Source organism: Andrographis paniculata, unplaced genomic scaffold, assembly GCF_009805555.1.
Source record: "Andrographis paniculata isolate CXL003 unplaced genomic scaffold, ASM980555v1 Contig35END, whole genome shotgun sequence".
Classification (NCBI taxonomy): domain Eukaryota; kingdom Viridiplantae; phylum Streptophyta; class Magnoliopsida; order Lamiales; family Acanthaceae; genus Andrographis; species Andrographis paniculata.
In genome coordinates, this window is record NW_026137568.1 from 1,272,187 (window position 1) to 1,300,009 (window position 27,823).

The 27,823-nt window shown below is 25.2% G+C and overlaps 2 protein-coding genes across 2 annotated transcripts; one reads left to right on the forward strand and one right to left on the reverse strand.

Moving 5' to 3' along the window:
• The first annotated feature begins 2,259 nt into the window (after positions 1-2,259).
• On the forward strand, positions 2,260-6,062 carry LOC127249132 (ATP sulfurylase 1, chloroplastic-like). The gene is made up of 5 exons (XM_051271792.1): positions 2,260-2,903; positions 4,029-4,434; positions 4,533-4,793; positions 4,867-4,953; positions 5,653-6,062. Exons 1-5 carry the CDS (start codon positions 2,386-2,388, stop codon positions 5,791-5,793), a joined length of 1,413 nt encoding a protein of 470 aa, XP_051127749.1. The 5' UTR covers positions 2,260-2,385; the 3' UTR covers positions 5,794-6,062.
• Positions 6,063-8,563: 2,501 nt separating this feature from the next.
• LOC127249133 (uncharacterized) lies at positions 8,564-10,781 on the reverse strand. Its single transcript, XM_051271793.1, has 4 exons — positions 10,583-10,781; positions 9,915-10,072; positions 9,640-9,720; positions 8,564-8,915 (listed from the first exon to the last, which is right to left on the reverse strand). The coding sequence occupies exons 1-4, from the start codon at positions 10,668-10,670 to the stop codon at positions 8,778-8,780; spliced, it is 465 nt and encodes a 154-aa protein (XP_051127750.1). The 5' UTR covers positions 10,671-10,781; the 3' UTR covers positions 8,564-8,777.
• Between the last annotated feature and the right edge of the window lie 17,042 nt (positions 10,782-27,823).

The following is a 27,823-nucleotide window of genomic DNA, read 5'->3' on the forward strand; positions in this document are numbered from 1 at the left end:
AAATTAAGATTAAGATAATTAATTAGTTTAATTAAAATTAAAAAGTTTAAAATAAGATTAAAGTGTATAATTATTTTCCAAAAAAGAAAAGTAATATGGTATATGAGACGGACAAAAACAGCAACGTGGACGTGATATGTGGGACGGAGGGAGTAATTCTTTATTTTTTAAGTTTAAATTAATTGTATATCATAATAATAATAATAATAATAATAATAATAATTTATTTTTATATAGAAATCAACATTAATACAAAACCGAACTAATCCGAAAGGGACGCACAATCAGCATCTCAAAAAAAAAATAAATAAATAAAAATGAAAATGTATATATGGTTGGTGGCGTTGGTGGCTGTGTGCTGATGTACGAAATTCAATACTACTTCCTTCTCCGTTTAATAATCAATTAATTTTTTTATTTGATCTGGCATATAACGAACTATTTATTTATTTTTTTAAATAATTGTACTATTTATTTAATATTATAAATATTTTTTTTAATTTATAATATATTATACAAATTTCATTACATTTATATTATACAATAATAATAATGTTAATTTAATTTTTTTACTTTTATTTTTACTATATCTCAATATAATATTAATATTTCTAAAACTCTGTACAAAAAATAAATTGATAAATAAATATGAGACGAATGGAGTATTCTATAATGTAAAAAAAAAAAGACATTATAGTGTGAGAATTTGAGATAATAAAATCATGGACTTAAGCATCCGAAGTTTTCGGGTCCTATCTGTCTTTCATGAGTTAAACATAATACAAATATAGGCTTTATTCACCCAACCTAATTTCTGGATTGTGATTCTAAAACATAATTATCCATTTGTCCCATTGAAATATTATCATTTTTTATTTTGGTCCGTTCTAAAACAATGTTACAATTTCCTAATTTAGTAATTGTACTACCTACCTAACATAATAAATACTCTTTCAACTTATAATATATTACACAAATATCATTACTTTTATATTACACTATACTAATAAGGGTATTTTTATCTTTCTTACTATAATCCAATATAATACTAATATTCAAAAGTCTAAAGAAACAAATGTCACCCTTCTAATAGAACGAAGAAAGTATTAAAATATATAAAATACTTTACATAAAAGTCAAAAAGTAAAAAAAAAAATACTCGCTAAAAAAAATCAAAATATTCAATTTAAAACAATCTACTCCCTCAGTCCCATGTAATATGGGTGTATTACTGTAAACACGAGAATTTCGGTAAAGTATAATTAGTAAGTAATTAAGAAGTGTATTAGTAAAAATAATTATTATTTAGTAAAAATAATTATATATTAAGATTAAGATAAGTAAATAATTTAATTAAAATTATAAAAATTATAAAATTTAAAATTTAAAAATGCGATTAAAGTGTATAATTATATTTCCAAAAATAGAAATGACAAGTTATGTGGGATAGACGAAAATAAAAAATATAGACAAATTATGTGAGACAGAGAGAATATATTTTATATTTTTAACATTTTCTCACACCACATCTCAAAAATCAATATATCCAGTTAAACAAAGAGCCTATAGTATATAATTGGATCTAAATGATATAATCTTCAAATTAAAAAGATACTCACAAATAGTTTGTTTGTTTAGTATTTTAATTTGAAGATTTTTTTAATATACAGATAATATCAAAAATATATTTTTATGTTAAAATTTAATTTTTGTGAGATGATAAAATATACATATATTGTGAATTTTGAATAAATAAATAAATTTTACTATACATAAATAATTTTATTATTTTACATAAAAAGTACATATTTTTTATTTTATATTGCACACAAAAAATTTTTTTTATACTCCCTATCCCAATTCAAAAGCACATTTTTACTATTTTAATTTAAAATTGTACTTATTATTAAAAAAATCACAACTCTAAAAACAATCCCTAATTATTACTCTAATTTATTTTTAAAAATTATTTAAATAAAAATATTTTAGTCTTTTATCTTATAATTTATACTAACTTCGTGTCAACTCCCACATTTTGTGTAGACATAGGGAGTATTAAATAACTATTTTAATTTAAAATTGTACTTATTATTAAAAAAATCGTAGCCCTAAAAACAACCAAACAAACAGAGCCTTAATTACCTTACCCCCCATTCACTCCCATGGCGCCCAGATCCTTGACAGTGGACGAATTCGCGGCCAGGTACATCGCTCCACCACTGTTAATGGTAGCCTCTCAAATCCGTCCAAAATTTTACGTGTCACTGCGCACAAAACCCCCTAAAAAAATACTACGAACCTCTCGCCCACTCCAATTTTTATATCCCAAACTCTGCACAACAAATCAGACCCAAATTCGGAGCAGAGCTCGAAGAGAGGCCGAAAATGGCAGCAGCAGCGTCGCCCATGGCTTCTCTCTACCTCAAAAACACTCACAATTCACGTCCCCATTTTCCCCCCAATTTCCCCAAATCGAATTTCGTCCCCTCCCTCCGATTCGCGCCCAAATCCAAAACCCTAACCCTAACCGCCGCCCGAATTTCGGCCTACTTGATCGAGCCCGACGGCGGGCGGCTCGTCGAGCTTTTCGTGGAGGATTCCGACAGGGAATCGAAGATCCGGCAGGCTTCGAGCCTGCCGGCGGTTAGGCTATCGCGAATCGACCGTCAATGGGTTCACGTGCTCAGCGAGGGTTGGGCGAGTCCGTTGAAAGGTTTTATGCGCGAATCTGAGTTCCTCCAAACGCTTCATTTCAATTCGATCCGGCTTGACGACGGCTCACGCGTCAACATGTCGGTGCCGATCGTGCTCGCCGTCGACGACGCCGACAAGGATCGGATCGGGTCGTCCTCCGGCGTCGCCCTCGTCGACGAGGAAGATGAGCTCGTCGCTGTGCTAAATGAGTAAGGGCTTTTTTTTTTTCAATCATATTATTATTAATGTCAAATTAATTTTATTTGTATAGTATAAAAAAATGAGTTTGATTTGAGATTTTTGGTGTTATTTATATTTTATTTTTAGAAATAGAAGTCTTCAAAAAAAATAAAAATAAATAACCATCGGACAAACAAATTTGTTTGCTAAGTTTTAGTTTTGATTTTACTATTTCAATTAAAAAATTTTGATATTCAAAATTCAAAAGTAAAATCAGACAAGCAAACACTGATTTTGGAGACAATACAAAAATTGTTGTTCATATATATGCCTTGTTTAGAATGAAATCATGGAAGTTTTGGAGTTTTGAAATTTTTTTATAATAGTAAAATTTTGTATTTGATGTTATGTTTTACAAAGGGAAAATATAAAATGTATTTTGATGTGATGTATTTTTAAAAATGATCCTCGATTATGGGTGTGCTTGGTTTGCTCGAGCTATAAAAAATTGTGTAGACAATATAAAAATAATATAAAATAACGAGTGTGTAGCATATTAATGTTTGTTTGAGAATTGTTGATTTGAATTTTGATTTTTGGTCTCAAATTATGAGTTGATTGTTTCGATAGTAAAAATCTATGGTCGAAAATAATCATAATTGAATGGTCTAGTTTCGATAAGCATTTGATTGTAGGAAGTAGAACATAGCTCTTACAACATGGGATAATACGATGGTTCCGGCCGATGTCCGAAATTGTTTATAGTTAAGGAATATTTGATGATTGTGATTTGAACTTTGGGATAAATGTACTTTGGTCATGGATATGACATTTCTTATCTTTTTGGTTTGTTAAGTGATGCTTGTGTAAAAGCTGTCTTATATTTAATCCGTAGTTGCCGAAAAAGTCCTCTAGTACCAAATATTGATGTGAATTTACATTTGGTTGTTTATTAAACCACACATATATTTACGTCACAATTTGGTGTTAGTAATTGCAATGTTGTTAGTTTATGTCAGCTTCAAAAGTGTTATATCAAACACACGTGACAATTTCAGCGACAAAATTTTATATTAAAGTTAGGACAAAATCTTTTCGGCATTTTGTCTCGGTTATACTCAAAATCTTATGTTTGTCGAATGCAAAAACGACAGTATCGAGATTTACAAGCACAACAAGGAAGAAAGGATCGCCCGAACTTGGGGCACCACCGCCCCGGGGCTGCCGTATGTCGAGGAAACGATTACGGGCGCCGGAAACTGGCTTATCGGCGGCGATTTACAGGTCATAAATCCGATCAAATACAACGACGGATTGGACCGTTTCCGTCTCTCCCCGGCGCAGCTCCGCGACGAGTTCAAGAGACGCAACGCGGATGCGGTGTTCGCTTTTCAGCTCCGGAATCCGGTGCACAACGGGCACGCCCTCTTGATGACGGACACCCGTCGACGTCTTCTCGAGATGGGTTTCAAGAATCCCGTCCTCTTGCTGCACCCTTTGGGAGGTTACACGAAGGCGGATGACGTCCCGCTTAGCTGGCGAATGAAGCAACACGAGAAGGTTCGACGATTTTTTTAACCCTACATTCGGTTTAACTCATATTTCGTCGTGAAATAGTATGATAGTTTTTGAAATGTGGTATTTTTTTTTTTCGGAAGGTTCTTGAAGACGGGGTCCTTGATCCGGAGACAACGGTCGTCTCGATATTCCCGTCGCCGATGCACTATGCCGGCCCGACCGAGGTGCAATGGCATGCGAAAGCGAGAATCAATGCGGGCGCGAATTTTTACATCGTTGGACGGGATCCCGCCGGCATGAGCCACCCGATCGAGAAACGAGATTTGTATGATGCCGACCACGGGAAGAAGGTTTTGAGCATGGCTCCCGGTTTGGAACGCCTCAACATTCTCCCCTTCAAGGTATGTGAAAATGAACAAACAATTGATTGTCCGAAATCTTCGAATTTACGATAAACGGCGGCGATTGATGTAGGTGGCGGCGTACGACAAGACTCAGGGCAAGATGGCGTTCTTCGACCCGTCGAGGCCGCAAGATTTCGTGTTCATATCCGGTACCAAGGTAATTAATATGCTTCTTTTTAGTTTGGTATTTAAATGATATTTGATGCCATAATGTGAGAAAAAAATATTTCCTCCGATCACTTAGAAAGTATATAGTATATTTCTATTTTTTTTTGTTCAATACAATGAATTATTTCAAAATATCTCACATTTTTTCAAAAACATCTTTATTTTATCATCACATCCTTACTTTTACATCAAAAGCAATGGTAAAATTATTCTTACATTATTTTTAATTATTTATTATAATTAACGTACTATTATTTCTTAAACAAATGTATACTTTATAGCCGGACGGAGGGAGTATGTGTTTGGTTGTGGATTTAGATTTTGAATTTTAATTTAGATTTGAATAATAAAATTTTCAGATATATAAATAGGTATAGATGTCATGTTTTAAAAATATGATAAAAATAACAAGGGTGTGTTTGTTTGGGGGATCACTAAATAGGTAAAATCTTTGAAAATCACATCTGATGGTTTTTTTTTTTTTTTTTTGGGAGAGGGGGATCACTAAATAGGTAAAATCTTTGAAAATCACACGACCAAATTAGTTTTTCTGAGAACGTAAACTTCATATGGTAAAAAACTAAATTGTTTGGAGACGGGAAAGAAGTACATATGTTTCTTACCATATTTGCGTTGCTTGCAATAAACCGAAACCTTAAACCCTAAACCCTAATACATTCTCATGCAGATGCGAACCCTCGCCAAGAACGGGGAAAATCCTCCCGACGGATTCATGTGTCCCGGCGGGTGGGAAGTCTTGGTGGAATACTACAGCAGCCTGGCGGCGCCGGCGGAGAATGGCCGGGTCGCGGATCCGATACCGGTGTGAAAATGGTTGTCGGGTTTGGGTGTGAATTTGGGTTGGGAGAGACACTAATAATTCTCCATATATATATATATATATGTGTATATATATGATTTGCTGAATAAGACAGGCAAGAACACAAATTTCTCAGCACATTTGTAAAATATGTCAGCAGGAAAATGATGATGGAAGAGTCTCATGGCAGTCTGTGTTGTAAGATATTTGGGATTCTTGTATTGTGTTCTTTAAGCACAAAGTTCTGTTTTATTGCATGGGATTGTAAGTTTGATTGATTTATTGATTTATGTTGTTTCTCTATGTTTCTTTTAAATCGGTGTTTGCAAGGCCTACTTTAAGCAATTTCTGAGGCCTCTAGTTTAAGAGGTTTTATAGTTCGTCTTTTTAAGCATGATCAAGATTAGTTTAATGATGTTAAAAGTTCAAAAAACTCCGATCACCTATCTTTGGCATATTGACAAATCTTCCTTTTGCTTCTATTGTTATTATATTTCAAAAAACAGCAATATTTGACCTCGCTGTGTAGTCTCATAAAGAGAATTGTATTTTCTAGAAATGGTGTATTCTTAAGACGAAATGAACAATTTGAGTTTGTCATCTTGAAGTGAATATATACAAACGATTCATTGTTTGTGTCAAGGGAATTTAATTACATATCAGAACAACGACTGCTGTGGTTGCCTTACACAACTCGAGATTAGTGGGAAGGTTAGTGAGGTGGTTTTGAGAGAGTGTGTAGTGAAAAAAATATTGTTACAATCCTCTCAACCTCAACCCTTCCCATCTCCATGCATTGAATGAGTGATATACACTACTGTCTCGCCGGAAAGTTCGTCGGTCGAAGGAAAATAGGAGTTCTGATCAGGGAAACATTCAGAATCTGTGCAGCCAAACTTCCTGTTAGTTGTCAATATGCGGTTGAAGGAGTCCCACGGATGTAGGTTGGTTATTACCGAACCGAATTACCAAATAACTTGTCATTTATTGTTTTGATATCTACATTTATTTCGTTGACAAGTCGCCGTTATAGCTGTGATATAATTATGCTTCGGGAGTTGACCCTTTGAATAAGTGTACGAGAGTTATTGGTGCAACACATATTCTTTCTTAACAAATAATAATAATCTAATTAATTGGTTTATTATTGAATTATTAATTTTATAATAGTTAAGATATTATTTATTTTTTATTGATGATACATTTTTGTTGTTAATCGAATAATAATTAAGAGTTTTTTCTTTTGTTTTTTGGAGATAAGTGATCAAATTTTTCCTTTGTAACTAAAAGTAGTGCCGAAGCATTTGATTATAAAAAAATAAATTAGAGAATATGAAATAAATTGCAGAAATAAAAATAATAACTTTCATTGACATGTTAAAATTTGTCATTGGACCTTTTTATAGGATTTAAATGGTGTATGCTATCGAACATGACATTTCTAATCTACTAATCAATCTATTTATTTTTAACTTTAAATATAAATATATATAATTTTGGGATTTTATCTAAATTCTCAATTTAAGACAATCTTTAATCTTATAATAAATCTTGATATATTATCAATTAAATCGAATATTTTAAATCTAAATATTGTATCTAAAATCAAATTCAATCTTATTATCTGTAGTAAAAAATATAGATTTACAATTAATTTAAAATTTGACAAACTATCGAATTGGAAGGCTGTCAATCAAATCAACTTGAGAGGCACAGTCTTGTAAATTTGTGAGGTTTGATTTTGTTAAACAAATTCGTGAGACCATCAATCGAGCAAATCAGGTGGCCGGTCTAGTCCGACACAAAATCTAATCGTCTAAGCCACCCTTCCAACACACGTACATATAAATCAATTGTGGTCCTAACACGTTCAAATTCCTATTGATTTGTCATATTTATTTATTTTGAGTCTGACGCGTCAGTCTAAAATACCTCCGACACGTCCGGACACCTTTACTTTCAAAATTTCAGGACGCTCTTAACTCTAACAATTTGGGCAATCTTTATCTTTAAGAATCCAAATCGCCCCTATCTTGAAGACCTAGGGCGTCCTTTTCATATTTCACACATTCGGGAATAAACATCCTGACTACTTATTCGAACGATTAATTTCAGATGGTAACAATTTTGTACGCATGTTTATTTATTGGATATATCATAACTTACTTTTTTTAAATTTATTATTATATTTGTCATTTATATTATTCTTTTAAAAAAAATACTAATATTTTTATAAGAGAACTATAATTTATTTTTTGTCTAGAATTCTAGAAAAATTCAAGACAACCTGAGTGTTTGTGAATGTTCCAATACAAGGTGCATAAATTCATAAATCCATAGTATAGTGTATGAAGTATATAGATACTACTCTCTTCGTCTCAATACAATAGTTTTGTTTACTATTTTTTTTTGTTAAAGAGTCATATTATTATTATTATTATTACTATTATTTTATTGGTCTAAAATAATTGGTCAAATTAATTGTTCCTTAGTATTTTAAGGTATCATATTTGTTTGTTTCAAAACAATAGTCTTATTTTCATAAATAATCACATCACTGTATAACTATCGTTACTCTTTCATTATTATTACACAGTTGTCACTACATTTTACACTAATTCACTCGTAAGGGTCAAAAATGTCTTTTACCTATATTTTTTACTCACTATCAATATAATATCAATATTCTTTAAATCTCGTGCCCAACACAACCGCTATAGTTTCGGGACAGACGAGGTATATTATATATAAATTGATAATATACAATCACAGTTCTTATAACACATATAATAAATTTATCTCCGTAAATAAAATAGACAGTTTATATTTCAAATACTGTCGGTACAATGCTGATTAATTTTAACCCGCACCCCTAATGTATATTACAAAAAATTCCTATCCACTTGGTTTGCAAAAAAAAAAAAAAAAAAATGGTACAAAAACAGGTGGTGTAATAAAAGAGGAAATTACAGTATATGTGTGTATTAATTAACTCATTCCATGGTAATCATCATTTTGACAAATTCGTGAAAATTAATGAGCCCATCGCCGTCCAGATCAGCCTCTTTGATCATCTGATCCACCTCCTCATCCGTCAGCTTCTCCCCAAGATTCATCATCACGTGCCCCAGCTGTGCGCATTAATTAATTCACACCATTATTATTAATCATTAATAACTAATTAACTCATTAATAATATCCATAATTTACCTAATATTATGCTACCTCGGATATTCCAAATGTATTATTTATATATATATATATATAGGGCCTCTGAAACCGGCCAACTTAGTAGGATGTTAACTTGATCAGGTTAGCATATGTCATATAAGTGACAATATATAATATATCCTACGTTAAATTATAATATAATATATGTTGTATTATAAATATGCTAAAATATGTATAAATATATTTTACTCCCTCCGTCTCTTTTGAAATGAGTTATTTGGGGTTTTGTAGTAGATTAAGAAATAATATTATTTTATTAGTCTGTAGAAGTGTGTAAGAAAATATGACATTTATGTCATTTAACTTTACGTAAAAAGTAAGTGTATCTGTAATGGTACGTTTCTAATTTAAATAAAAGTTAAAGGTATTTTGGTATTAGTGTATAATTAGTTTTACTACAAAAAAAATGAAAATAATACTTTGAAATAGGACGGACGAAAATGGTAAAAAAGTACTTGAAAATGTGACGAAGGGAGTATATTATAAATATGCTGAAATATATATAAATATATGTTGGTCACTCTTATAGCATATGTTGATCTAGTCAAATAAGTATTTGATCGAATCAACAGATGATCAATGTCCATATAAAAGACACGAAATTAATTAATAGAGAGATGAGACCTCTGTAGCAGATATGAATCCATTCTTGTCCTCGTCGAACACATCGAAGGCTTCTCTCAGGTCTTCTTCCGCATCACTTTCCTAATTCAACAAACAAACAAACACTTCGAATCAACACATTGTAATGATATATACTGGAATAAAAACAATATGTGTTATGTGAATTATTATCATATGTTGTCCAATTACAATTGTGTATTTTGTTGTATTAATATATGATACTTATGTAATATTAGCATGGTACTGATTAAATCTAATAAATAAGAGAGAGAGACCTTCATAGTTCGGGCCATGAGATGGATGAATTCGGAGAATTCGATTGTGCCATTGCGGTTAGTGTCGACTTCACTTATCATGTCATTGAGCTCTTCGTTGGTCGCCGTTTGTCCTAACGACTCTATCACCGCCCCCAATTCCTCCACCGTTATGCGTCCTACATTATACTTCAAAATTATTAGTTGTCCGAACACGACACACACAAAAATACAAGAGCTCCCGGGACCTCAACTCCTCCACCAGGGAGATGAGATCCAAGTAGAGTTGAATAAAAAACAAATTAAATTCAATTGAAATTTTTTATTTCAATTATAAGAATTCATACATATTTATAATGACGTGTAACTCATCTAAATAATGTAAGAATTCTACAAATCTTTTAAATAAGATAACCATCATAAATATAATATATTCTAAATATATTTTAACACATTTTAAAGCTCATTTTTTTAAAAATAAATGAGCCGAACAAAAAAAAAAAAAAAGATTAACAGGCTAAGCTCAAATAAAAACTTCAGCTCATATCTCCTAACAAACGAACATGACTTGATCACTCGATCGAGCCTTTAATGAGCTGAGGTCAGATACAAAAAGCTCAGAGCAGTTTGGCTCGTTAGCAGCTCTATCTATATATACATATATATGTGTATGTATAGGTAGCCGTTACCGTCTCCATCTTTGTCGAAGAGTCGGAAGGCTTCCTTCAAATCCATAATCCTCTCTTCGTTCACTTCTTCTTCTTCTTCCTCCGCCATCTCGATTTGATGTTTTCTTCCGGCGATCTTTCGTGTGTGTGTGTGTGTGTTTTAGAGAGAGAGAGTGAGAGAGAGAGAGAGTATGTGACTGTGTGCAATGAAATTAATTTTAAAGTTGGATGGGGTTTATATAGGAATTTCAATGGCGTGGAAAAGTAGCTTGTAAACTACATCCCATCTTCCTACAAGTTTACAACTATACATACATATATATACACATATATGTATACGTGTCTGTGTGAGCACATCTACATTCGCGTGCGTAATATATAGGGTGTGTTTGGATAGAATATTTCAATTTAGTCCATATTTTTTTTAGTTTGTAAATTTCAACATAGTAAAAAGTCAATATTTGAAATACTTCCTCCGGCGCAACTCAAATGATTTTTTTTACTGTTTCGATTGTTCCATTTCAAAGTATTTTTTTTTTATTTTAGTAAAAGTAATTATATATTAATACCAAAATAACTTTAATTTTTACGTAAATTATAAATATATAATTACCTTTTACATAAAGTCAAATGACAAAAATATCAAAACATCTTACACATTCTCATTAACTAATAAAATATTATTATTTTTTAATCTACTATAAAATTTCAAAAGATTCTTTTGGACTAGGACGGAAGGAGTAATATTTTTTAAAATATTAATATTTAATTTGATATTTTAAAAAAATTAAATAGTATCAAAATCTTTAAATTTAGTATAAAAATATATATATTTGATATGATATGTTAGAAAAAAGATAAAAATATATGAACAGGTGGTTGAATGTGACCAACTTACTGACCATCATTTTATAAGAAAACAATAAATCATATACTATTTATTTATATATATTCTCTCCGTCACAAATATAATGTTATATTTTTTATTTTCGTCAATCTCATATTTTATATTACTTTCATTTTTTGTAAAAGTATTACATATTTTAATTATATTTTAAATTTTTAAATTTTTAATTTTTAAAATTTTTAGTTATGTTAACAATAATCTATAATTATTTTTACTAATATATTTTTTAATTATTTATTAATCATACATTTTCTAAATTCTGATATTTACAGTAACTATGACAGTGTATGGGGGACTGAAGGGGTATTATATATTAATAAAAAAATTTATTTAGGGTGTATTTGTTTGGGGGATTGGATTGGATTTACACTATTCATCCAATTTTTTCTCCTAAAAAACATAAAATCAAACACCTATTTTTTATTTTTTTATATTATACTAAAAATCAATTTTACATTCAAAATATCACATCAACACATATTTAATCACATCATACAACTATTCAAATTCAAAATTTTTACTATTCAAATCCCAACTTAAAATCCAAACCCCCAAACAAACACCCCCTTAAAATATCACCGCTAGACTTAGATAGATGTTTTTAAAATTTAAAAAAAAAAAATTGAAAACATTAAAATATTACTCCCTCCGTCCCAAATACCGTGTCTGCTAGACACAGTATTTTAGTAGGAGTATAATTAGTAGATAATTAAGAATGTATTAGTGAAATAATTATCCTATAATATAAATAATTATAAATTAAGATTAAGATAACTAATTAGTTTAATTAAAATTAAAAAAAATAAAATTTAAAAATTTTAAATGAGATTAAAATGTGTAATCATTTTCCAAAAAAGAAAAATGACATGGTATGTGAGACGGAAAGAAACGGCAACGTGAACATGGTATTTGGGACGGAGGAAGTAGTATTTAATTTAATATTTTTGTAAAAAAATAAATATTTGATGAAATATTCTCCTAATAATTTTATTAATAAATAATGATAAAAACTTCAAAAATATATGTATAAATTAAGCACGTATATTTGATTTATTTAAAATATATTTATTTATTACTATCTTCAATTCCAAATTCATTTGACAAAATTATATCCAAATGCGCCCTTAAAAAGTCTACCGTGAGTTGAGTCGGTCGGTATTTATTGCATTAATTATTGACCATTCATATAAACCTATGAATAACCGCGGGACACGTACGATTTTTTACTTCAAGTTTTTAAAATATAAAATTAATTTTATTTATTTATTTTATTATATTAAATTTTAATTTTATATTTAAAAGATCGTTATAAATACATATTTTTATAACATTACATTATTATTTTATATTAAAATATTATTTATTCAAAACTTAAATCCCAAAAATAAACACACTTATAATTTCCTTTTAACATTTTTTTATTCTTAAATCTTTTATACATATACGTGTGTGTCTGTAAAATGGTATACTTGTTTAATATTTTAATTTAAATTATTTTTTTACCTAAAATATAAAAAATACTTTCTTCCTTCCTCCATTTGACAACAACATATATATATATATATATATTTTATTTATCTTATATTTCCTGTATCCGTCACATTTAAATCAATATTATTACAGTAAATTAAAGCATAAAGACAAATATATATATATATATATCGTCAACTATTATTTAAATATTATTATTTTTTAATTACAAAAATAAGGATCGGTTCTTTTGTGATTTTAATAAAAATATATTATTTTTTTCACAAAAATATTATATCAAAATACTATTTAAAAAATTTAAATTAATATTTTATTTCAAATCATAACCAAACAAATTTTTAATGTATACATATACTTGGCTTGTGGAATAGAGAAAATAATACTTCCTCCGTCATTCAAATCTATTCTTACTCTTCTTTTTTTGTTGTCATCTAAATTTATTCTAGTTTCCATTTTTAGTAAAAAAATATCACTTTTTTTACCAAAAAAAAAAAAGTAAAAATTTCTATTCTAACATAATTTTCTTAAAACCCGTGTCCGATTAAATAAACACACAATTGGACGACGAATGAAGTATTCTTGAATATTTATTACTATAATTTTTTGTAAATTCACAGTAATATACATCTGCGAGGAATTGTGTCTATAAAAATGTAATTGGCAAACAAGCACATATTATTTTTTAACATTTAAAAATAATAAAAATTAAAAATAATTTATTTTATAATTTCCAATAATAATAATAATAATAAAATGCAGCTAGAAAAATAACACAGCAATAAATATGCATCCAAACTTTAATAGCATCAAATGGGCGGCATTCCTTAAGGTGATTTGGACGTGGCAAAGACATATTTCGGGGCTTATAATAAATACTTGCTCCGTATCATAACATAACTAGATATTCATTTATTTTTTCACATAATTTTAAAATAATTAATATTATATTGAGATATAGCAAGAATAAAATAGAAATAATTAAAATAATCTTATTAGTATGTGTGATATAAAGGTAATAACATTTGTGTAATATATTGTAAGTTGTAAGGATATTTGTAATGTTAGGTAGATAGTATAGTTACTAAACAAGAAAATTGATATTTTGTTATGAGACGGAGGAGGTACTTAAATTGAATAAATATTTGAATATACTCCTTCCATTCTAAAATAATAGTCTCATTTTGTCATTTTTGTCAGTTCTAAAACAATAGTTTTATTTCTATTTTTTTTAACTACCTCCCCTTTTTTTATATAAAATTATCCCTATTTTTTACAATAATTACATAAAATAAGGATATTTTAGTTTTTTGGAAACACTTTTACAGTCACTATCAATATAATACTATTATTTCTTAATTCTCGTATTCATCCTAAATATCTCTATTGTTTTAGGACGGAGATAGTATATTTTTAATTAAGAATATGGTATTTAAGATAATAATACTTAATTAGTTAATAATAGTAAATTATCATATTAATTTTTATGTTATTAATATTATTAATAATTTTAAAATAAATTTAATATATATATAACTAAAACAATTAAAACATGTATTAAAATATTTTAAAGATTATATCTTAATAAAAAATATATACAATATAAATATTATTTTATAGATAATAAAATTTTCTATAATACAAGTAAACAAAACAAATATTCTTATTTATTTATAATTAACATAAATTATAAAAGATGTGAAATTTTAAATATAGATAAAAATATTATTTTTTTTAATAGAAAGATAAAAATTAAAGGAATTTTGAATGGATCTCCACGATGTATGATACTCCCTCCGTCCAGCTACAAAGTATACATATTTCTATTTTGGGACGTCCAATTACAAAGTAACTATTTCATTAAATACCTCACTTTTTTTTCACAAATACTCTTATTTTACATCACATCATTACTTTTATACCAAAAAGTAAGGACAAAAATATCATTACACTACTTTTATCTACCTACTATAATTAAAATATTATTATTTCTTAAACTTTGCATCAAAAATAAATATATACTTCTTGCTTGGAGGAAGTATTATAAGTTATGTATTTAAGTTAATTTATATTTTTTTAAATATATTTTGATTTAGTAAATTTTGCTCGAAATTTCAATTGTTACTAATATAATAATAATAAATAATAATAATAATAATGACCTCCAGTTATCCAAACACACCCGTGCCTGATTGTTTGGACTTTGGAATAAACTCCAACAAGGTTGAAATTTTACTTTTATTTAAAATATTAGTATTAAAAAACTATTACCTTTTAAAAAGTCGTATCAAATACCAGCCATACAAAAATAATGTCAATTTAATTTTTTTAATATTCAAATATAATTTGGTAAATTAAAATTGAGTCCCACTTTAATACTCACTCCGTTCCAAAAGTATAGTTTTATTGTATTGGGCACATGATTTAAAAAATATTGATATTATATTAATAGTCGGTAAAAAATAAGGATAAATGATTTTTTTTGCCTTGTGAGTATATTAGAGTAAAAGTAGTGTCAATTGTGTAATAATAATAAAAAGGTAGAGATAATTTTATAGTGACATGATTATTTATAGAAATGAGACAATTATTTTAGGACGGTAAAAATGATAAACAAAATTATTGTATTGACACGGATGGAGTATTAATTATACTATTTGCGTCATAATTTATTTGTTAGTTTTTATTTAATACTACATGTTTTTAAGTGTTATAATTTTAATATTTTTTAACATTTTGTTCTTATTTTTATTTATGATAATTTTATAAATTGTATTAACAATTATAAAAGATTATAAAAAAAAAGAGTATAAAGTAAATATTTAAATTTTGGGATTTTGTGTAAAATAATAGTAGTATAATAATAATAATAATAGCACACAATTTTGGATAAATGAAGTATTATTTATTTTTTCATATATACATACTATTTTTGTCACATTTAAATAGCCTCATTTTTCATTTAATATTGTTCCACCTAAATAGTGTATTTATTTATTTATTTTCACAACCTAGGAATTTTTAGTCATTATATTTCAAGTGCGCTCTGGGTAAATATCCGTCGAACATAATATCTTATAGATTAAATCTGTCAAAATAGGTCACACTAGGTGAATCATATATGACAGACAAAACTCGATAGCGTCAGAAGATATTATTGATTATTTACCTCATTATTTTTATTTACTAAATTATCATCACATATTATTCATGAATTACAAAGGTACTATTGACTTTTTTCTTACACAAACTCACAAATAAAATACTATTTTTGTCCCGCAGAAAAAATAATATTTATTTTTTGCACGTAAATTTTTAAATATTAATATTATATTAGTTTACAGTGAAAATGATAAAAATTGGCCATATTATGTGATAAAAAAAAAATCAAGGGCATTTGTGTGATATATTAGAAGTTGTAAGAGTGTTAATTATGTTAAATATGTAGTACAATTACTAAATTAGAAAATGATATTCTTTTTTTGAGATGAACTAAAATAAAAAATGATATCATTCTTATGAGACGGAGGGAGTATAATATTATTATTTTTTAATTTACTATAAACTTCTTGCTATTATTAACTAATTAAATATCATTATCTTAAATATTATGTCACTAATAAAAGGTGTCAATTGAGCAAATGACCGAGGAAATATACTTTATTCTTTTAAAAAATCAATATTTAACATAAAATATTATTTTTTATATTATCAATACAATTTCTTATATTTCACATTAAAAAAAACCACTCAAAACAAAACACTAAAAAAAACAAACCCCATATTATTTTTTGTTCAAATTGAATCAACAATATTAATTCCTTACATTTTTTAATAAAATATATTATTTCCGTCTCAAATATTATTCAACATTTTTTTTAGTACGTTCCAAACACTTTCCAATATTTTTAAAATATGAAATAATTAATTATATTTCACCACATTTTATCTCATCACATCATCTAAGTAAAAAAAAATAAAATCTCTCATCATATTACTTCCTGAATGATCATACATTGTATTTGAGACAAAGAGAGTACTATTTTATCTTATACTCCCTCCGTCCAAACAATAAGTATACATTTAATTTTGGCGCTGAGTTTAAAAAATAATATTATTTTAATTATAATGAGTAGGTAAAAGTAGTTTAATGACATTTTTGCCCTTATTTTTTTGGTATAAAAGTAATGATGTGATGTAAAGTAAGGGTATTTGTGGAAAAAAAAATATATGGTATTTAATGAAATTGTTACTTTGTAATTGGACGTCCGAAAATAAAAATATGTATATTTTGTAGCCGGACGGATGGAATAAAATATTATATAGTAAAATACTCCCTCCGTCCCAAAAATATAGTCTTATTGTGTTGGGCACGATATTTAAGAAATATTGATATTTTATTGGTAGTTGGTAAAAAGTAAAAATAAATGACTTTTTTGCCCCGATAAGTATATTAGTGTAAAAAGTAGTGACAATTGTGTAATAATAATAAAAAAATTTTATTATAATATGATTATTTATAAAAATGAGACTATTATTTTAGACTATAAAAATTTTAGACTATTATTTACTGTATTAAACAAAAGGAGTATCGTTTAAACAAATATTCAAATCAACAATTTATTTCAAATCTATTTCTACATCAACCACCCTACATTTATTATTATTTTTTTTTTTTTTATGTGCATTTGTAATTAAATTCTAGAAACTTCAGCACCTCTCAATTTTGATGCAATTAATGCTATTAATTTGGACTTTCCTTTGACCTTGCATTTGCATTCACATTGCATATTTGTCAAATTTCCAACTATTTACTAAATTCTTTTTTAAAAAAAATATCAAATTAAAAAAATATATTATATAATAATTTAATTTTACATTAAAAAATATTACATTGTTATATAATTATATCACATTATATAATTATTTAAATTTAAAATATTTACTATTAAATCTTATCCCAAAATTCAAATCCTCGAACAAAACATTTAGTTTAATTTATTTAGGTATTCTATTACTATTTCAACTTTATAATTTTTTAGAATATATATATACATATATTACAAAATATAAGGGTGTGCTTCTTTTTAAATTCAAATAAATATATATATATAAATCACTATTCAAATAAATATCTTTACAAATTTACAATATATTACATAAATATCATTAATTTCATTAACAATATTACTAAGTGTATTTTTGTCTTTTGCCCTGTAAACCAATATAATACTAATAGTAAAATATTTATGTGCAAAAAATAAATAATACTTTTTTTTTGGAACGGAGAAATTATACAATTTCTTCTCATAAAATATTACTCCCTCCGTCCCAGATACCATGTCCATGTTGCCGTTTCTGTCCGTCCCACATACCATGTCACTTTTCTTTTTTGAAAAATGATTACACACTTTAATCTCATTTTAAATTTTTTAATTTAATTTTTTTAATTTTAATTAAACTAATTAGTTATTTCAATCTTAATTTATAATTATTTATATTATAAGATAATTATTTTTACTAATACATTCTTAATTATCTATTAATTATACCCCTCCTAAAATAAAATACCGTGTTTACAGTATAACAGACACGGTATCTGGGACGGAGGAAGTATATTAAAATAGTATTTAAATCAAAACTAAAATCATCACTTTCATTTCAAATCAAAACTAAACAAACCCCAATTTAACACTCCTCTTCATTAGTTATATTTATACAATAAATATACAAAAATATAATAATTATTTTACACAATTTTTACTAATAAAATATTATTATTTTTAATTTACTATAAAAATTCAAAATGATATTTTGAACGGGACACACAATGGAAGTATATTATTATTCTAATAGAATCTCATATTAAATATTACTTTCTCCGTCCTATCTTATTTGTTTATTATTGATGTTTTCGTCCGATCTTATTTGTTTATTATTGATGTTTTCGTCCATCTTATTTTATTTATTTATTTTTTAAGAAAAAATGAGTATACACTTATCACATTATAAATTTCATAATCATTTTAATTTTAATTAAATTAGTTAATTATTTTAATTTTAATTTATAATTATTTATATTATTTAATAATTATTTTTACTAATATACTTTTCAATTAATTACTAATTATATTTTTATCTAAATTATCATTTCAACACAAATTTGAATATAAAAAATAGAACCAAGAGAATATTAAAATCAAATGTCAAAACCTTCAAATTCAATCAACGCTAAAAATAAATACATTGTTATGTAATAGTTGATGGGTTTTTATTTACTCTATTTGATTCATCTAAATTGTTCATATTACTGTAAATATGAAAATTTAAATATAATATAATTAATAAATATATTAATAAAATTAATTATTATATAATAAAAATAATTAATAAATTTGATTAAAATAAAAAATATTAATTATAAAATTTAAAATATAATTAAAATGTATAATAATATTTTTATAAAATAAATTAATATAAAAAAAACTTAAATAATAAACAAAAAATTGAACATTTATACAGGACGGTGGGAATAATCAACAGTATTTATAATGCTACAAGAAAATCAATTATAAATAAAAAAATATTCAAAATTAAAATATTCAAAATAAAAAATAATACTTCATCCGTTTCAGATACTGTGTCTGCTGCACTGTAGACACGATATTTTAGGAGGGGTGTGATTAGTAGATAATTAAGAATGTATTAGTGAAAATAATTATCTTATAATATAAATAATTATAAATTAAGATTAAGATAACTAATTAGTTTAATTAAAATTTAAAAAAAATTAAAAATTAAAAATAAGATTAAAATGTGTAATTATTTTCCAAAAAAAAAAGTGACATGATATGTGAAACGGACATAAATGACAATATGGATATGATATATGGGACGGAGAGAGTATTAAAAACTTTGTAGTGCAAAGCATGAATTTATTTATATGGTATCTTGGATACAGCTGTGCGGATTCTCATAATTTAATGTTTAGAGCACGAGGCTGACTTTCTCCTAACCAAAATATCGATTTAATACTGATATTGTATCGAATTTTTCGGTACGACATATACGGGTATCGTATCGAAAGTTTTGGCATATTCAAATTCGGTATATTGAAACTTTCGGTATGAAACCGGTATATATTGCTTATACTAAAATTTTCGATTTCAATACAATACCGGTATATACAATTTATATCGAAAATTTTCAATAGTCTGCATATTTTTTTTTTGTTATAATTTAAAAAATTAATAATTATGATTTAATATTAATAATTAAATTATTTAATAAAAATAATATTATTACAGTATCAACCGAAATATTGAATTTTTCGAAAATTCATACCGATATCGTACCGAAAACCTCAGTATGATATCCATACCGTACCGAAATTTTTGATATTTTCGACATGATACGGTACGATAAGTCGGTATTTCAGTATGTTCAGTAAATTTCTCCATTCTTACTCCCACCGTATTAGATAGAATGACTAATTACCGTACATACAAGAATTTAGATAATATATAAATAGTAAGTGACTAAAAAATGTATTAGTAAAAAATAATGATTATATAATAAAAATAAAAATAATTAAATAAGATAAGTAAGATTAAAATATATAAATTATCAAATTTAAAATATTATTAGTACGTATAATCATATTTTCAAGAAATGAAAAGATTATATGAAATAGACAAAAACAGAAAATAAGAACCAATTATGTGAGGTTGAAGAATTCATAACATGTACTAATTTATGGTGTATTTGTTTTATATTTTTGAGTAAATTATACAACACCCTCTTATCTTTCAGTAAAAATGCACAAAATACTTTATATTTTATTTATTACGTAAGACTCCCCTGTGTTAATATAAAATTGACACGAAATACCTTTTTTGTCCAAAACTAATGTTTAATTATAAATAAAGATGTAAATTAGGCACATTTTATATAGATAAAAAAACATAAAATATTTTAAATAGTTTTGTTGAATAAAACAAATAAATAAATAAATAATCAATAATTTATTTTTATAATTTTTTTTGTAAAAATTAAATAACAAATTGTCACATCAATTTTACCTAAAATAAAAATATCAATTATTACTATATAAATAAAAAACAAATGTATTAATTAAAATATATTTTCAATAGAACATTTGCACCAAATTACATTAAGGGTGTGTTTGTTTGGGGGTTTGGATTTTGGATTGGGATTTGAATAGTAAAAATTTTGAATTTGAATAGTTGTATGATGTGATATAAATAGGTATTGATGTGATGTTTTGAATGTAAAATTGATTTTTAGTATAATATAAAAAATAGGTGTTTGATTTGATGTTTTTGGGGGAAAAAAATAGGATGAATAGTGGAAATCCAAATAAATCCCTCAAACAAACACACCCTAAGTTTATCGGGCTTTCTATGGGAGGAAAGCCCATCTTATTGGTGTCCAAAAAAAGTGTGAAAAAATCTAAGGGCGTGTTTGTTTGTGTGTTTTAGTTTTTAGATTTCTATTTTTTAATAGTAAAAAGTTGAATTTTAATAATTGTTTAATATTATATAAATAGAGGTTGACGTGATATTTTAAATATAAAATAAATTTGTAGTATAATATAAAAAAGGAAAAGTAATTGTTTGATTTGATATATTTGAAAGAAAAAAAAATTAAATAGTAAAAACTTATGATAAAATCGTCAAAAGAAGAGAATTCACATCTTTATATTTATTTAACCTTTAGCTTTGTTTTAGTTTTTCATTTTTATCTTGTTTTTTTTTTGATGCATTTCTTTTATTACCTTCATTGTAGACAATTTGTCATCTAAATTCAGTCATTTGTCGAATTCTAACATTCTATTTATGTCATTTTTGTTGATTTCATTCATTTTGATTCATTTCTTTCAATTATACGATAAACCAACTTGGAAATTTTTATGAGTTAGCCGAAAAATCCAAACTTTCGACGGGGCCCTAATCACGGCAACCAAATCAAATTTTGTCGAGGACACAATTTTTCAATATTTATAGCTTTGTTTATATAAGAGTTTTTGGAATTTCGAAAGTTTGAAAAAGTAAAAAAATTAGTATTTAATTTGATATTTTGTGATAGAAATAATGGATTTGATGCGATATTTTTTGAGAAAATGAATAATACAAAATGAATAAAAATTAGTAAAGTAAACGAAAGCCTATATTTTCCCAAACTTATAATTGAATTTAATTATTTTGTGTGGTTTATATTTAATAGATAAACATATATATATATATATTGGCAAATATAAAGTATAAAGTATAAATTGATACCACAAATTATATACTCCCTTCGTCCCATAACAAAAGTATCAATTTTTTCATTTTAGTCCGTCTCATAACAAAGTATCAATTTTCTTTTTTTAGTAACTGTATTATCTACCTAACATTACAAATACCTTTACAATTTACAATATATTACACAAATGCCATTACCTTTATATCACACATACTAACAAGGTTATTTTAGTCATTTCTACTTTAATCCTACTATATCCCAATATAATATTAATATTTCTAAAACTATGTGAAAAAGTAAATGAATACTTCTTTTTGGGACGGAAAGAGTATTAATATAAAATATAAATACATTACAAATTTTTAATATATAAAATACAAATACATTACAGAAGTTTTTACGGTATTTTATAATACATGACAATAATTTACACAATATATGCTATTATTGATTTCAACACAATATGAATTAACACATCATACATATAAATTAAAACATATAGCATATGCTGACAATGTATAAATTATGTATTGTCTATTACTCATTCTGCTATTGAAAAATATGATTTTTTATATTTTGCATAAAATTTAATGTGTTGTATATTATTTACTTTTTATAATTTAAAAAAAAGTAAAATATGGTAAAAAAAAATATATAATCTTTTATCAAAAAAATATACCCTCTCCGTCCACAAACTAACGTCCTACTTTTAGTAAAATCCCTAATTGCCTAAAAATACGTGTAAATATCAATTAGGACATTAGAAAATGTACGGAGAGAATATATTTTATAACAAAGAAAAAAAAATTATACTACATTCGTCCGGTTCTAAGGGTCTCATTTACTTTTTACGTGTTGATCTTTGAATACTAATTATTATATCAAAACATAGTACAAATTAACAAAAAGAATTGCAAAAATACTTTCATTTCATTAGTGTCTTATAATATTAATAGAAACATATTTATATAAATATTCATACAAATATAAAAATATTTTTAATATTAAATATAATAACGCATGCAAAAAATAAATATAACCTCAGCAAGAGACGAAATCTTTTTTATAACGAATAAAATATATTTTTATGTGCGGAATAGGCTAAGTAGCACTCTAATCATTACCCATTAATAAGGAACCAATATTAAATTAATATACTTACCCCGTCCAGTTAGAAAGTATACACATTTTTATTTTTGGACATCCAATTACAAAGTAAACATTTAATTAAATACCTCATTTTTTTCTACAAATATCCTTACTTTACATCACATCATTAATTTTATACCAAAAAGTAAGGGCAAAAATATCATTACATTACTTTTAACTACCCACTATAATTAAAATACTATTATTTCTTAAACATCGTGCCAAAAGTAAATGTATATTTTATTCGTGGACGGAGGGAGTATATAATAAGACAAATTCTAATTGAATCCCAACTAAATCCTAATTTAATTTTATTGAAAATGAAACTATAAAGTTATTTGGTTAAATTATATAACAATCTTTGTGTTTTAATAAAAATACATAAAATACCTTATATTTTATTTATTGCGTAAAACTCCTATGTGTTAATGTAAAGTTTGCATTAAATACTCTCTTTGTCCAAAACTGATGTTTGGTTCTAAATAAAGACCTAAATTATACAAGTTTTATACAAATAGAAAATAAAAAATATCTTTAATAATTTTTTTGATTAAAATAAATAAATAAATAATTGATTAATCATTTATTTTATAGTTTTTTTTTTTGGAGACAATGTTTATATAATTTTTACAAATACTATAAAAATAAATGATTGATCAATTATTTATTTATTATTTTATTCAAAAAAATTATTTAAGATATTTTATGTTTTTTATTCGTATAAAACTTAAGTAATTTAAATATTTATTTAGAACAAATCATCAGACAATGAGGTTGTTTTGTGCAAACTTTATATTAATACAAGTGGATTTTATGCAACAAATAAAACATAGGGTATCTTGTGCATTTTTACTAAAAACACAAAGGGATGTTATATAATTTACCAAGTTATTTTAAACTTTAACATAGTATTATATACTTCATACTAATTATCTCACTTTGTTTAAACATGAATATTAAAAAATAATAATATTTTAAAATAAAAATAGAATATATAAAAAATAAAATATAAGTATTATAAAATTTCTTTTTAGGAATTAATAAAAAATATAATGTGATAAATAGATAAAATAATAACAAATTGATTATTATTTATTAAATTAAATAATAAGATTGTGCCTAAATAAAATTATTTATTATAAATAAATTGTGGATAAATTTAATGGATAGCAAAAAAATAATAATAAATGTAGGTTATGTTTTTAATTTAGCTCAATAATAAAATAAAATGAAATTGGTTTAATTCCTCAAAATTGTGTTTAATTGGTTATTGAAATATAAAGAGCAAATAAAATGGAGAAAACGTGTTGAGCTGTCAACGCGTTTTTTGCAGAAGTATTGCGCGTGCATTATAGTCAACTATGTTTCTTTTTATTTTATTTTAATTAATACTCTCTCTGTGTTTGCTACACTCACACTGTAGACACTGTATTTTAGAAGGGGTATAATCAGTAGATAATTAAAAATGTATTAGTAAAAATAATTATCCTATAATATAGATAATTATAAATTAAGATTAAAATAACTAATTAGTTTAATTAAAATTAAAAAATTTAAAATGAGATTAAAGTGTGTAATCATTTTTAAAAAAAGAAAAGTGACATGGTATGTGGGACGGACAGAAACGGCAACGTGGACATGGTATCTGGGACGGAGGGAGTAATAAATATTTTGTATGAGTAATAATGGAGAATTATTCGAAAATTTATGAGCAACTTTGGTTGTGTTGCTCATAATTTAGAAACTACACAATAATTTTATTTTTATTTATTTAAAAAATATTACAAAGAATTTTTTAAATGAATTTAATATTTTTTTAATATATATATATTTTTTATGACATAAAAACCCGCATCTGCTAATTGAAATTGTGCACTGTTAATTTTTACGCAATAATTTTTAAAATAAGAGAGTCGCGTAATTTCTAAATTATAGAAAATATTATAAGTGATTATAAACAATAATGTCGAAATAGGATTGCAACTATACAAATGTAACAACAAAATAACATATGTTTACATATGTTTTGGACCCAATTTCAATATTATTTAATAGAAAGTTCTTTTTAAAAAAAATATCACATTGCAATATTTGTTTTTAAAATATTATATCAAGAACAAATTTTCTCAATAGATATATATTTCCATCAGATTAAATAATTATTTTTTATTCCATCCATCTCGTAATTAAATATTCATTTATTTTTTCACGTAGTTTTAGATGTAGTAGGAATAAAGTAGAAATGACTAAAATGACCTTATTAGTATGTGTGATACAAAGGTAATGACATTTGTGTAATATATTGTAAGTTGTAAAGGTATTTGTAATGTTAAGTAGATAGTACAGTTACTAAAAAATGAAATTGATATTTTGTTATAGACAGACTAAAATGAAAAAATAGATACTTGGGACAGAAGGATTATTATTGTCAAAATTTCAATTTTTTTCCAAAGCATATTAAATTGGTGGGGTTTGTTTGGGGGATTGGATTTTAAATCCACTATTCATCCTATTTTTTTTCCTAAAAAACATCAAATCAAACACCTATTTTTTATTTTTTATGTTATACTAAAAATCAATTTTACATTCAAAATATCACATCAACACCTATTTATATCACATTATATAACTATTCAAATTCAAAATTTTTACTATTCAAATCCCAACTCAAAATCCAAATCCCCAAACAAACACACCCTAAGAATTTTTTTAATGTTATAAAAATATAAGAATTTTTTTATGTTAATTCTTGAAAATTATACAAAATATTTGGAAGAATTGTGTTTGGGTGATTTTTTTTATTAATTTTTAATCGTTTTATAAGAAAAATAAGTATTAAAATTCATTGAAAATGTGTATTAAAAAAAAGTATTGGGAATAAATGAATTTATTGTTTAGTGTTTTTGATTTGAATTTATTTTATCTAAAGTATAGAGAATCGGATTGTTAATATAAAATATAATATTTTATGTTGGACTCTGATTTTTGTAAAAGAATAAATTATATATTGAAAATCATATAAAAAAAATAATCGGTGAACAAACTCTTATGAATTGCTTTAATTTCTTTTTATCTTTTTATAAAAAATGTATCAAAAACACATTATATTTTACTAATAAATATTAAAGTATTTTATATTGTAGTATATATATTTTTAAAAAATAATATTAATAAATAATGTCAAAAAGTTTAAAAATATATATATATATATATATGAATGATGACAAAACTTTAGGTGATGAGTAAAATGGGCCCGAAATGGAGCTAAGTAGGGGGACCATATTTCAGGTGAAAATTCCCAAAAAGTTGCTTTTAATTTTTGTTTCTTTGGTAATTCTGCGATGTTTTTGTTTGGTGAAATTATTAGAAATAATTATTTTTTACGCGAGGTACAATAAATTATATAAAAAATATAAAAATAATTTATTTTTTTTTATTATGTGAAATATAAAGAATGTGTGCCGTATATTAATTTTTTTGAAAGAACAAAGTTACATTTTTTTCTACCCCAATTTTATTATTTATTGATAAATATATATATTACTTTCGTTCGAATCATATGTAATTATTTCGTAATTTTTTCTGTCTAATTCAAATATATCTGTTTTTTTAGTAAAATTATTTTCAAAGTTTACACAATATTACAAATGATGTTGTTAAAAAATAATTAGGTTTAAACACAAATTTATCTTTTTTTATCTTTATATTGTCATATAAAATACTAATATACTAAAATTCATGTAAAAAAAATAAATAGATAAATATGACTTGGGCGGAAGGAATATAATATTTTCTTCTATCCGTCATAATTGTATCAGTACTTCTTTATTATCCGCTAAATTTATGCACAGTCTATTTATTTATTTATCATTTTTTTAAATATTTTTTTATAATATGTATATTTTATTTTTTATCTACTTAACTTTAATATTAAAATATTATTATTATTTAGTTTTTTTAATAGTATTTCTTTTTTTTCATATATCCATCTCTTCGATTCACTGAATCTATGTATAAAAATCCGGCCTTTGCTTAAGTAGAGGTTTCTGTAATTTTAAATTTTGAGTATTTGATACGTAAGTTGCTAATATTTTTGTATAACAAACCTTTTTGGTTTTTTTTTTTTTTTTTTAATATTTTAATTTGATACAAATAAATATAAATTTAATGATATTGATGATGTATAGTATAATCAAACTTATTTAAAATATATAATTTTTATATTTGAATATATAAAAATGATACATTTTAAATTGACATAAAAAAATATAATATTTTATTTAAAAAATAGGTGTATGTTTGTTTTTTAAAAAACAAATCTACACACTTGCCCAAACTGTTCCCAAATAATAAATAAATAAACGCCCACCTACTTTTTCATTTAAGGTTTATTTTATATATATATATATATATTTTATGTTAGGTACGAAAAATTTATATATATTTTACAT